Source organism: Apus apus, chromosome 7 (genome assembly GCF_020740795.1).
Source record: "Apus apus isolate bApuApu2 chromosome 7, bApuApu2.pri.cur, whole genome shotgun sequence".
NCBI classification, from domain to species: Eukaryota; Metazoa; Chordata; class Aves; order Apodiformes; family Apodidae; genus Apus; species Apus apus.
In genome coordinates this window covers 1,482,929-1,496,364 of record NC_067288.1, presented here as the reverse complement: position 1 = coordinate 1,496,364, position 13,436 = coordinate 1,482,929, and the positions used below count along the sequence as shown (strand labels likewise).

General features: G+C 43.8%; 1 protein-coding gene across 1 annotated transcript in view; it reads left to right on the top strand.

The window, feature by feature from the left end:
• Positions 1–13,436, top strand: part of HMCN1 (hemicentin 1) — a 189,408-nt gene that overhangs the window by 157,048 nt on the left and 18,924 nt on the right. Inside the window, exons 72-89 of the mRNA XM_051625140.1 lie at positions 2,196–2,337; positions 3,285–3,429; positions 4,180–4,307; positions 4,698–4,854; positions 5,018–5,139; positions 5,344–5,508; positions 5,724–5,831; positions 6,334–6,471; positions 6,618–6,752; positions 7,034–7,303; positions 7,637–7,827; positions 8,181–8,394; positions 8,949–9,083; positions 9,563–9,753; positions 10,447–10,528; positions 11,310–11,579; positions 12,094–12,264; positions 12,449–12,619. Of these exons, the coding sequence (XP_051481100.1) occupies positions 2,196–2,337; positions 3,285–3,429; positions 4,180–4,307; positions 4,698–4,854; positions 5,018–5,139; positions 5,344–5,508; positions 5,724–5,831; positions 6,334–6,471; positions 6,618–6,752; positions 7,034–7,303; positions 7,637–7,827; positions 8,181–8,394; positions 8,949–9,083; positions 9,563–9,753; positions 10,447–10,528; positions 11,310–11,579; positions 12,094–12,264; positions 12,449–12,619 (2,935 nt within the window). The remainder of the gene's footprint in view (positions 1–2,195; positions 2,338–3,284; positions 3,430–4,179; positions 4,308–4,697; positions 4,855–5,017; positions 5,140–5,343; positions 5,509–5,723; positions 5,832–6,333; positions 6,472–6,617; positions 6,753–7,033; positions 7,304–7,636; positions 7,828–8,180; positions 8,395–8,948; positions 9,084–9,562; positions 9,754–10,446; positions 10,529–11,309; positions 11,580–12,093; positions 12,265–12,448; positions 12,620–13,436) is intronic.

Sequence of the window (13,436 nt, the reverse complement as noted above, 5' to 3'; positions counted from 1 at the left end):
TTGGAAGAATGAAATGTCAGTGGGAGAAGTAAGAATTTGGGGGGCTGGTTATGTCTTACTAAGTGCTGCTGGGGAATGTTACCTTGACTATAACCCAAGAACTAGCTAGAGACAAGTGCAGGGAAAGCACCCTTCTGAATGGTCAGTTCTTTATTTGGGTAGTGATTCTTTTCTAAATGAAAGGAAGGTTGAACAAGGCTTGGAAGTTAAGGATGTGAATACTTTTTTCATTGGAAAGCTTGTGTTTTCAAAGCAGTACTTAACAAAAATAAACCATGAAAAGAACCCACTGGTACCAGCTATTCACCAGAAGCCAAAACAATAGAGGAACACTGTGACAGACACAGGTACTCAGCTGAAAACCTGGGACTTCACTTTTGTAATGTTGGCTCTCCTCTTGCCTCCTGAACTCATATCACTATGGGAGGGCTGGAGCATCTTTGTGCAGTATGGTCAGTCTCCTACTTTCTGATTTGTGATAGAGTAGGGGCTGCCAATCTCCAGAGTTAGCTCTCCTCCAGCACTGAATGCAAAGTATAAATGTAGTGCAGATGCAGGACTCCATTTGACACATGTACTTGAAGTTGCAGACTTAGGTTTATTCTCTCCTACCATCCTTTCCATTCTTCAGTTTGGCTTGTATAAATACGTACTCCAGATATTAAGATAACATTAGAGTCCTCCTGAATGCCTGGTTGCTTTCTCAACCTCAAATAAATGGAATAGCCTACAATACTAAGAAGCTGGGAAAGGCCTGTCCTTGAGTGTGGAAAGAGGTGCTCTGTGCCATATGATCCTCCTTATCTTGGCAAAATGAGGTTTGACAGTAACAAGAGTATTCTGGAGAAAGTTAGGATTTCCACATTACTTCAATTTCAGTCATTACTCCTTTTTGTGGAACAGCCTGTGGTGGAGGGTGTCATTCCTCCTGGTTCTGTTTTCTCCCACCATGCTTCATGGTGTATGTGTGCAGCCCCACCATTTCTGGTAGCAGAACTATAGATAGATCTAGCCTCTAGCAGTTCTGGGGTGCTTGCACTCTTCACTTACTTGGAAATGCACAATGAGTGTTAAAAGAGGTAGGTAGGAGCATCTTGACCCGATCTGGCTCTATTTAAACACTAAAAGAATTGCTGAATTTCTATTTTTTTCAAAGATGGATTTTCTGACATAGGTTGAGCAGAGCATAAGGACGAAAGGACAGCTTCACCCCCTGCCTTGTGTGGTCAATATGCTCCTGTGTTTAGAAACCATAGCATAGGCTGTGTAGGAACTCACAGGAACTACCAGTTACTACCCCCCAAATCTGACTGTCTGTAGTCCACTCTGGTGGTGAATCGTTTCTCCTGTGAGGCTCCAGCACTGCTCTTTAGCTGCCATTGGTGGACTTGCTGAGTGGGTGCTCAGGATGGGACCTGCACCCTAGGGTCCTGGTGCAGAACTGGAGTTCACCTGTGGGTTGTAGTTGTTGTCCTGAGATCTAGCCAGAAGAGTAGATGGGAATGTCAATGTTCAATTTCATCCGAAGTGTGGGAGGCACATACTGGAAAAGTTTGAGTTTCTTTCCTTTTTCTGTTGTTTTGGGTTTGTTTTTTTTATCCAGTCAGGTTTTTGAACACTTGTAGTTGATGTTACTGTCAGTCATTCATGCAGATCTGATCCAGACTGGTTGTGGTCAAAAAGGTTTGACTCCAAGTGGCTACCCAGCAGGTGCTGTGGAGTCCTTGCAGAGCTGGGAAGAGTGTAGGCTGCCTATTCAGAAATGCTGGCTACTGACCTTTGTAGGTTAAGTTTATGCTGGATCCCACCTGATCAAGGCTCTGTAGAGAGACTTGCATTTCTTCTGCCTGTAGCGTGCACGGATTTTCAAAAACATCAGTGTGCTATTAGCTTCCCCTTTCCATAAAAACTCAAAAGCCCCTTGGCTGTGTAACTCAAAAAGCTGTCTTATTCAGGCACAGGTCCCAGTAGGGGCTTCCAGAGGAACTGTTAAGCAGGGATAATCTTGTAAAACATTATTTACCCTCTTCTCCTCGTGGATGTAAACAAAGTTAAACCAGCAATGAGTTCAGTCCCTGGTTTATCTTTGGCTTTCCTTCGTGGCTTTGATTACTCTGCAACGAAAAAATGTTCTACCTTCATCAAGAGAACAATGGCAAAGGTAAATTTGTCCAACTCTCTCTCTTTCCCCTCAGGGAAGCCCTCGAGTTCGGATCCTGTCCAGCGGGCGGTACCTGCAGATCAACAACGCTGAGCTCAGCGACACGGCGACCTACACCTGCGTGGCCAGTAACGTGGCAGGAAGAGTGACCAGGGAGTTCCTGCTGACTGTGCATGGTAAAATCATGGCTGCAGTCCTGTCTGTGTTGTGATCTTTGGGTGCGTTTCTGCAGGAGTTGACATGGCCAGAAGTGTTAGTAGTCTCTTTCTAGCCAGGTGTTGGCCGCTTTGGCTGTGTCTGAACTGGGGCACCATGTGCGTTGCCTCTGTGTGTCCCCGTCTGAGTCCACAGTTGTGACCCACACTGAAGGGTGAGCTGGGGACTCCCCAGGGCTCCCTCTCCATCTGCCTGTGCTTTCTGCTGCTGTGCATCTAGCCATCATCCCGATATGGAGTGAGGACATGCCCAGAATGAACACCCAGATCCAGGACTGAGGGATGCTCTTGGTGGTGTGCCTGCCCACAGCAGGGTGTGAATCTTCAAGGTCACTTCCAACCCAAACCATTCCGTGCTTCTCTGAGGGACCCTGTGCATTCCCATACCTGTCCTGCACTATCATTTTAATTTAAACCCAGTTATTTTCTTACCTCTGGTCTGATGAGAAAATACTCTGTTCTCACACCCAGGTGACAACAGGAAACTCTGTTTCTGTTTGTCTTCTCTTCACAACCCAGTCAGGTACCTGCCTCACACCGTGTCCCCGCTGATTAGCACTGCTCCACTTAGAATTCTATGTTCTCTTTAATTGATATTTAGGAAGCAAGGCTATCACTACAGCCTTATTTTGCTGAATTAAATATGCTGAACCCTTTTACTGTTTTAGCTATATGATAACCTTTGTGGTAACTTGCAGAGATGCTCTTTACAATACATTTCAGACTTTCTTTTTAATTCCCTGCTGCATCATGGCAATTATTGTGCACCACACAAAATGGTAAGAAATTGCATCTGTCATGGCAATCATCCCTTTAGCTCTTCCTGCACCTGTTTTCATGTGCTCAATTTCAAGTCATTGCAACCTGAAGTTATTTTCTTAAATCATCAGCAGTTCTTCCCTTCACAGTGGCTCCTACAATCCGAAGCAGTCCCCAGGCTGCTGTGGTGCATATAAATGCTTCTGCTATTCTGGAATGTGCTGCAGAAGGGGTCCCAGCCCCCAGGATTACGTGGAGGAAGGATGGGGCTATTTTTACTGGAAACAACACAAGGTATCATCCAGAAGTCAGCATAAATATTCTTGGGTTTTTAAAGGATGCATTAATTACAGAAAGCTTAATTAGACATATGAGACTTGTACATTAGTTTTGTTTTCACAGATCAGAACTAGTATTTTTACTGGCACCTGGAGTAGATCCAACTGTAATATGGTGATAGAAACAGTGATACAAAGAAGTTGTTCTACAGAGAAGTAGCATTACCAAAGGTTTCCTACTTTTATTGTTAAGAAGACAAAAAACTCCTTTGACAACCAAATGTAATAATAATTCTTCTGATATCAAAGAATTTGAAGACTCAACAGGGAATATCTTTAAATTTTTATATATACATTAAGTTTTGGGATAAAGCCAAGCAATTTCATGAGACCAAAAGCTATTTGAGTGTACTCTTGTTTCTAATATCTAAAGCTTCCTATACATGTTCTAGTATCAATTTTTACTAATTAGGATTTTTTAAGGTTAAATGAGAGATCATAAAGAAGGGCTTTTGGATATTTTCTGCGAATCTGTCATGATTTTTCTGGAATTATGTCAGCTAGATTTCATAATTTCTCTGAAAAATGGACTTGCTGGGAAAGAGTGAAGTCAGAATAAATGCAATAAGTGAGAAAACCACACTAAGACACCACGTGTTCAGGCTGTTTGTTGTGTACCCTGAATCAGTGTTTCCTTTTGCATTACCAGGATAGCCTGTGGTTCTGTTGATGGGAAAGTAGGAAAAATTCTGTGACTTTGTTTCAGATACTCCATGTTAGAGGATGGATCTCTACACATCCACTCAGCACATGTTACTGACACAGGAAGATACGTGTGTATGGCAACCAATTCAGCTGGCACTGAACGCAAACGAGTTGATCTGCAGGTTCTTGGTAAAACTTTCAGTTTTAGAGAAATGTGTGGGGTTTTCAAGTTTGAAGTCCAGTTATATAATTTTTCTTGTCCTGCCAGATCCAGTTTTAAGTTTGGCCTCTTTCTGGCTACATTGGTGAAAAAAAAAAAAACAACAAAAAACAACATTTATGGCTTTAGGAATACAACTCAAATGTTCATGAAAAGAAAAAACTTATTCTTTGTGCACTGAAACTGAAGAGACTTGACACATCCCATGCTTCATGTTTTGTAATTTTACTGCTGTCAGGTTACTCTTTATAAAAATCAAGCACATGTTCAGACAGTTCAGCTCTCTCTATAGGTATGAAGGGTGTGTGTGGGCATATGTATATAATTATTCTGAATAATTAGGCTTTGTTTGTCCTTAGTTCCTCCAACTATTGCTCCTGGACATACAAATATTACAGTTACTGTAAATGTGCAGACCACTCTGCCTTGTGAAACCACTGGAATCCCCAGACCAGCAATTAGCTGGAAGAAGAATGGGCATTTGCTTAGTGTTGACCAGAACCAGAATACATACAGGTGAGAAATGTTCTGTTTTCATGTGGGTTTAAAGTTTTCAGGGATGATTTTGGCACTTTAAATAAATGTCATCTTACATAGCCAGCTAATTCAGTGGTCAGATTACTTGAAAAGAATAGTAGTATTTCAGTGGCTTTTACTTTCTTCTCTTTTCTTTGTTCAGACTTCTATCTTCAGGTTCCTTAGTAATCATTTCTCCCACTGTGGATGACACTGCTGTCTACGAGTGCTCTGCGTCAAATGATGCAGGAGAAGATCAAAGAGCAGTTGAGCTCACTGTTCAAGGTAGAGAGGAAATTGCTATTACATGTGTGTGGCACCCAGAATTTCTTTGGGGTGTTCTAATGTTGAGATGAGATGTTTTTATATCATTCTTTTATGATACTGATATCCATAAGTCTCTGGTATTCCCAAGAAAGAAAAGTTATTTACAAGAATTTCTAAAAACTAAAATGGGCAGGTAACCTTTACTCTGGTCTTCACTTTTAGTGCCCCCATCCATAGCAGATGAGGCCACAGACCTTTTGGTCACGAAGCTGTCTCCAGTAGTGATTTCCTGCACTGCATCTGGGGTTCCTGTCCCTTCTGTTCATTGGACCAAAAACGGCATCAAGTTGCTTCCCAGAGGAGATGGCTACAGAATTCTCTCTTCAGGTAACACACGTGACTGGAGCTTGGCTGCAGAAGCCAGGGAATGGATGCAATTGTGCACAGCTGGAAGTGGTTACTTAATAAATGCCCACAATCCTCCAAACAGCCCTGCTCCAGTTTCTCAGAATAAAATCCCAGCCCCCTTCAGATGGATGCTGTAGGCAGTGGCCCTCTGGATGCAGGCTGCTGTGTGTTGTGACGTGCTCTCTCTGCTGCAGGTGCTGTTGAAATCCCAGCGGCTGAGCTGGCGCACGCGGGCCGGTACACCTGCCTGGCCCGCAACGCCGCCGGCACCGCGCACCGGCACGCCACGCTGACCGTGCAGGGTAAGGGGAGCCTGGAGGGAAGGGCCTTTCTGGCAGCTCACCTTGCCCTTTAATGCAAACAGAGTAGTGCTGAAGCCAGAGGGCACCATCACAAGTAGTCTCTGGCTCGGGAGAACTGGCCTGTGGGTGCACGGGTTATTCACACACTCACCACACTGTGCGTGTTTTGTAACCCTAACGCCTTGGGTCGAGCCCCCCAGTCCATGCTGCTCTGCTTTACTTTTGTGAGATCTTCTGTTTCTTTGGTTTTTGGGAAGTTAATACGTATCTGATGGCAAATTGCATGAAGTAAGGCCTTATTCTGTACCCATACTCACACTGAGCATGTTGTTACATTGAAAAGCAGCTCCACTGAGCTCTTCAGAAGGATGGCAGAACACAGCCCGTTGCCAGCTCAGCCCTCTTAGACTTCCAGGTTGAGATTTTCAGTATCTTCTCTATTTTCTAGATTTGAAGATTAAACTTGTTGCCTTTTCCTTTTTTTTTTTTTTTCATGCCACAGAACCACCAGTTATCCAGACTCAGCCAGGGGTGCTGGATGTCATTGTGAACAATCCCATTCTACTGCCCTGCAAAGCGACAGGCACACCCCGGCCCGTCGTAACGTGGCAAAAGGAGGGCATCAATGTCATCACAGCAGGTATCCTCCTAAAGCTCCAGCCTACTTGCTGTGACTCAGAAACTTATTTTCTCTTTTCTGAATGTTCAAACTTAGATATAAGCAACCCATTCATTTTAAAACAAAAAACAATAATGAAGTGCCATCCTTTTTTGTATTTGTTTCAGGTGACAGTTACATGGTCCTTCCAAGTGGCAGTTTACAGATTGCAAAATCAACTGTTGAAGATGCTGGCACTTACATGTGTGTTGCTCAAAATCCAGCTGGCACTGCTCTGGGGAAGATCAAACTGAAAGTTCAAGGTAAATAATCTCTTAAACTCTTGTAGTGACTTACAGACAAGAAATTTGTGCGTGCTTTCTGTTAGCCAAAGCACAATTCTGAGCAACAAAAATGAGCCTAATCCTTTCCTCTCTGATGTGAAGCTGAACAGAGCCCGGGAGGCTTATTCCCTTTACTTGTCTGTCTACTTCAGGATCAAAATATGCTTTTTTTTTTTTTTTTTTTTTTCCCCTAAGAACTGAACCATTCTATGTTTCTTACAACATTTAAAGTCTTTTAAAATTTTTCTCCAATCTTTCAGTTCCTCCTGTTATCAAGTCTTACCTCAAGGAATATGTTGTTCCTGTTGATCAGTCTGTCACTCTGCAGTGTGAGGCTGAGGGCTACCCTGCTCCAGAAGTCAGTTGGCACAAAGATGGACAGCAAATAACAGAGTCCATTAGAAGAAGAGTTCTTAGCACTGGTGGACTGCAGATCGTGTTTGTGCAGCCTGGCGATGCTGGCCGGTACACGTGCATAGCAGCAAACCTGGCTGGGTCCAGCACTGCCAGCATGGAGCTCACTGTGCACAGTAAGTGGGACTGCACGGAGACACTGTGTGTTCTTCTGACCCTGTGGAGGGTCAGGAGCAAGGGTCTAAGATCAGGAAAATTAGGCAACTTAGTGGGTGAGTTTCATTGGGCTGTAGTATCAGCCGGTTGCTTTAATTTAGGAAGAATCTTGTATTTCCTTAACTTTGTTACAAATGTTTCACTCATTGCTCTGGCATGCATAATGGTGGTCACTGATGGAGACAAGGAGCAATACAGAAGATCTGGGCAATGGTTTCTTCAGCATTGTGTGCTTTTATAGTAGTGCTTGGGTAATACACAGAGGTTAAGCTTCTTAATAAACCTTCTCACAGTTCCACCCAAGATTCGCGGCACAGAGGCACAGTACACGGTCACGGAGGACTCCCAGGCTGTTCTGTCCTGTGTGGCTGAGGGGACTCCAACACCCACAGTGAAATGGAAGAAGGACAATACCCTGTTAACAGAGAAAGGAGGAAAATACCAGGCTATGCCAGATGGAGATCTCATTTTGGACAGTGTTGTTGTAAGTTTCCTAAGTCTAAGCTATCACTCGACAGGCTTCTCTTCGTTTTCACCCACTTCTGGGTTAGTCTTCATTTTATTTTGTTTTCCTGTTCTTAATGTTCCAAAGTCTTCATAAATGTTTTGTTTTCCACTGAGGAGTAAAATATATGTGAAAAATTGATAGGGATAAATTCTCAGGAAGGGCAAAAACAGAAGTGTAGGTCACCTTTCAGATTAAGAGGAAGCGCAAGCATTCAGATGAGCATTTCTACTGAATGTGTGTTCCAAACCTTTGGAGATTGCTTTATCGTTTCAAGTGGTAGTGTTGTGTATATATCACAGCTGAAATTGCCCCAATGTGCTTTCTTTCAGCCTGAAGATTCTGGCAGTTACACCTGTATTGCCAGCAATGCTGCTGGGGAAGACACCCACACCATCACCCTGGTAGTTCACGTGCTCCCAGCTTTTACCGAGCTGCCTGGAGATGTAGCTTTGACTAAAGGAGAACAGCTCAAACTGACTTGCAAAGCAACGGGGATACCTGTGCCCAAAATAACATGGACCTTTAACAATAACATCATTCCAGGTGGGTAACACTGGGTCGTACTGGCCATTCTGCTCTAGGTGTTTTCTCTCACACAGTGCTGCAATTAGCTTAGGATAAGGAAGAAAAAATATCTAGAGGGAACAAACTTGCTAGGCAGTGATGGTGCGGGGAGTATCTTCAGTATTATGCAGTCTCAGATTCAACTTAATTACATGACAAAGCTGTAAGGAAGATAATTAAGAAATTGTTCCTCTTGTGTGGCCAGTAGTGTGACACATGAGTAATATTCAGTATGTGATGATATTTACACAGCATCCAACAACTAATGCTACTTCTCTTAAACATGAAGAAGAACTCAGCAGTTCATAGAATGCAGCTGCACAGAGCTCAAAATTAAGGGACAAGTTAAGTGAATACATGCTTGTGGGTAGATGTTGTGGCAGTGACTTCTCTGCATTTCTGAGGGGTCCCAGACACGGTATCACTGAGCAGCTGGGGTGCTGAATACCGTTCCAAACTATGGGCATATGAGACATGGAGATGTAGACGTTTCAAGTTGTTGAAGTAACTGTTTACTGTGTGTTTCCCTGCAGTGCAATACGACGATGTCAATGGACACAGTGAACTCGTTATCGAAAGAGTATCTAAAGATGACTCTGGTACCTATGTATGCACAGCAGAAAACACAGTTGGCTCAATCAAAGCTATTGGTTTTGTGTACGTCAAAGGTACATAAAATAATTATAGTTGTGGTCACTACTGGACAATTTCCACAGCCATTGACTTTGACAGTACAATCCCAGACTGGTTTGGGTTGGAGGCAACCTTAAAAAGATCTAGTCCCAACCCCCCTGCACAGGCAGGGACACCTCCCACCAGCCCAGGCTGCTCCAAGCCCCATCCAACCTGCCCTTCAACACTGCCAGGGATGGGGCAGCCACAGCTTCCCTGGGCAACCTGGGCCAGTGTCTCAGCCTCCCTCACAGGAAAGAATTTCTTCCTAACATCCAACATAAATCTCCCCTCTTCCAGTTTGAAACTATTGCCCTTAGTATTTGATACCTTGTCCATGACTAAAGGGAGAAAAATTGAACCAGGTTGAAATACTCAGTTCACAAAGTCATAGATGAGTGATCTCTACCAGCAATTTCATTAAGGGCATTTTATTTTGACTCTGCTGTTGTTCTGCAATCACTTATTTTTTCAGAACCTCCAGTTTTCAAAGGGGATTACCACTCTAGCCGGATTGAGCCCTTGGGTGGCAATGCCATGTTGAATTGTGAAGTCAGAGGAGATCCACCTCCAACTATCCAGTGGAGCAAAAAAGGAGTTGGTGTTCAGAGTAACAGCAGGGTCCGACAGCTCAACAATGGTTCTCTTGCTATCTATGGCACTGTGGTGAGTTCCTGGCCAGGTCCAATCCACTCCTGCATTGTACTTGATTTCTAAAAGTGGTCCATATTGTATTGTTTTGAAAGGGTGAGGCTAGACATTTAATCCACTTCTGCTTTTACCTTTAACAAATGTTGTTTTAATTCAGATTAGAATTAGGTTCAAATTATTGTGACAAAAAAACCCCGAGGGGCTGTTTTTAATTGCCAGAAGGACTGAACCTACACACTAATTTTTAGTGTGCAAAATCCTGGTCATGCCCAAGTAAATTACTTTTGCTTTTGACCTTAAAAGAGCCTGGGTTCTTACACAGTCAGGTCAGCTGAAAAGCAATTTCTCCATGTGCAAATCTCTTAGCATCAAAATTTCTAATATGAATGACAAGACCCTTTTTCTACCCACATGAACTCATGCCTGCCTTTTGAAATGAGGTAAAAAGCAATAGATCACTTGAGTTTGTTCAAGTTTTAGAAAAAAATCTGATCCTCAGCATTAAGGAGTTGAAGGAAAGAAGTGGAATAATAAAAATAATTCACAATATCAGATTAATGTTAGTTAAGGGAAAATGTTGATATATGTTGTGCCTCTGAACATCCAGGGTGTGCCCAGTGGTGGTGCAGAAAATTCACTCCCAGGAGGGGCTCTGTCCACAGAAACCCTCATTACATACATGTTGAGTATTTGCTTTTTATTCTTTAGAATGAAGATGCTGGTGACTACAAGTGTGTGGCTACCAATGATGCTGGCGTGGTGGAACGCAGTCTGACACTAACCCTGCAGAGTAAGGCTCAAAGTGGTACCTTTAATGTTTGTAGATTGGAGCAATAACCTGCCTGTGGGTAGATGTGTGCAGCTCCCATGGAAGTTTTGGAGGCTGGACACTGCACTGTAGCTGAATATACATCTTGTCCGTCATTGTTAATATTTAAGAGTCTAGTTAGTCTAATGTAGTGAGAGAGGACAGAGGAGAGGAGCAATAGGGGGTGATTCAGCCTCATCTTAGAAACCAGCTTGGGGTGGGGTGAAGCACCTCCTGAAAGGGCCCGTTTCTCTGATTAGAGAGGATATCTATACAGCTGGAGTAAACAAGACTCTTCTAAATGAAGAAAGTTACATGAGATGAATCCCTGCTTTTACTGATATTTTCTTTTCATCTGAAATGATATTGTAGAATTATCTTTTCACTGGTGGTAGAATTTCTGAACATCCCTTTTCTATTGTCACCTGAAGCAGTGTGGATCTGTGACGTGTCTCACTTGTCTCTGGACAGGATTAATAGCATCTTCCTGCAGGTTTTATGAAAAGCAACACATTTTAGCAATAAAGATGACTGTGTGGTCTTCTAGTCAGGCCTCAGTTCTAACTTTGATCCTCAGATTGCTGCATATTAAAAAAAGCCTATAATTGTTAATTTAACCTTTATGTATTTTTACATCAACAGTAATAAATTTAGTCAAAGTAAACTGACTCAAGATGGTATTTTGCCCTCATTCTGATCTGATCTTTACTATTCAACACAAGGAAAAACTGTCACAGTGTCTGAAGAGCCCTTTGTCTTCCAGGTCCTCCAGTCATTACCGTTGAACCTGTGGAGACAGTGATTGAAGCTGGTGCCACAGCAGTGCTGAACTGCCAGGCACATGGAGAGCCCCCTCCAACCATCAAATGGTCCCGCCAGGGCCTCCCAGTTGTGGGTGATGAGCGAGTGACCGTCCTGTCCAACGGCTCCCTGCGCCTGGTGGCGGCACGGAAGGAAGACACGTCCGAGTACGAGTGCGTGGCGAGGAACCTGATGGGATCTGTTCTGGTCAGGGTGCCTCTGACTGTCCAGGGTAGGTGCACGAGATACAGGACAGCAGCTATCAAACTGGTAGGTTACAGCATTAGTTGAGATTAGACATGATCAAGACTTTATCTTACCATGTTTTATGGGTAAGATATTTTATCTTATTTTCCATGTGCACACTATGTGTATGTTAAGCCCAGTCTGAGATGTCAGTGGATTTGTTGAGTGAAATTTTGTTCCCTTGTACTCATCCAGCTGTGTGAGATGGATGGGTGAGAAGGAGTGCGAGGCAGAAATAATAGCAAGAGGGTCCTGAACTAGACCCCATCCTCAGAGCACACACAGAGTAACTTAACTGTGCCTCTAAGGAGCATTTTGGAGGATAAGCAATGGCTGCTGCAGAGCAGCTGAAGTGGTCTCTGATGTCTGCGGTAACGAAGATGTGAAGTGAGTTGGGTTTCCGAGGACGGCTTATGAAGCACGTTTTTCACTTTGCTGGATGGATCTGAGAGGGTTCTAAGCTGCAGCACGTTACAGGCAGACTCCTTTTCCCGTTGCAGTGCACGGTGGGTTTTCCGACTGGCTGGAGTGGCGGGCGTGCAGCGTCACCTGTGGTCGGGGTGTTCAGGAGCGCGTCCGACAGTGCAACAACCCCCTGCCTGCCAACGGCGGGAGGAGCTGCGAGGGGCCGGAGACGGACGTGCGGAGCTGCCACAAGCAGCCCTGCCCAGGTACTTCTGCAAGTCACTGTCACACGGAGCTGCCCTGCCTGAAGTGCCTGGGAGGCAACCATTGGCACCAACTTCTTGATGACAGATTAGTTTTTCTAAGAAATTGGAGTTCATTTTTACTCTGATGGAAATAAACACCGCAAGGATTCTTAATCTTAAAACTGGGGGGGTTTCTGTTTCATAGTGGATGGCAACTGGTCGGAGTGGGGGTTGTGGGAAGAATGTTCCAAGAGCTGTGGACAAGGCAACAGGACCCGAAGCAGGAGCTGCAGCAGCCCCCCAGCACAGCACGGCGGGAAGCCCTGTGATGGCAGCCCTGTGGATTCAGTCATGTGTAATATCAGGCCTTGCCCAGGTAAGAGAAGACTGGTTTAAAATTAGTTGCACAAGGAGCTTCCCGTGTAGGTTTATTTTGTTCTCCAGACCCAAATTCTCTCAGCTTGTTTCAAATTAGAGAAGAATTAAGCTCACAATTATTTTGTTTTAAAATGGCGTGTAATTTATTCAATGGCAGTAGTTCTTGGAAACAGAAGCTACAAAGTAAGTGCAAGGAATATTCCCAGCAATTTATCATCTTTTTTTTTTTTTTTTAACCCAAATAAAAAGTTCATGTTGATGTTTTCCAGTACTTGTTACCTATGTACTCACAGAGTGAAACTCACTAAACATATTCTGCAGAGACAATTAAAATTTAAAAAACCCCAAACCACTAGCAATTAAAAAGCTATGTAAACCATTATAATTAATAATTTAAGACATTATCTATATATGTTTCTCTTTTGTTTTAATTTTTAGCCACGCCTTTCTTCTAACCAGCTGAATGTTCAGGGTTCCTTTCTGTCTTGGTGGTACTTCCTGTGTTAGACAAGTTGTAATTCATTCATAACCCTTCACCACTGGCATGTTTCCTCATAGACAAGTTTTGTTATGTTGTTTTTCCCTTTTTCCCTGGCTCTACTACCACCACGATGCCAAATGTTCACCCACCAGCCTGAGACTCATTCCTCTAGGTCTTGGTGGCAACGTGAGTTCTGGCTCCCACTTGCTGGCAGGCACCAGCCGTGCGCCAGCTGCTAGCTAGTGTGTCCTGTCCTCTGCTGGGACCTTCAGCCCAGGATGGGCAGGGCCAGGGAACTTGGGGAAACACCAGATTTAATCAAGCGTTCAGTTCT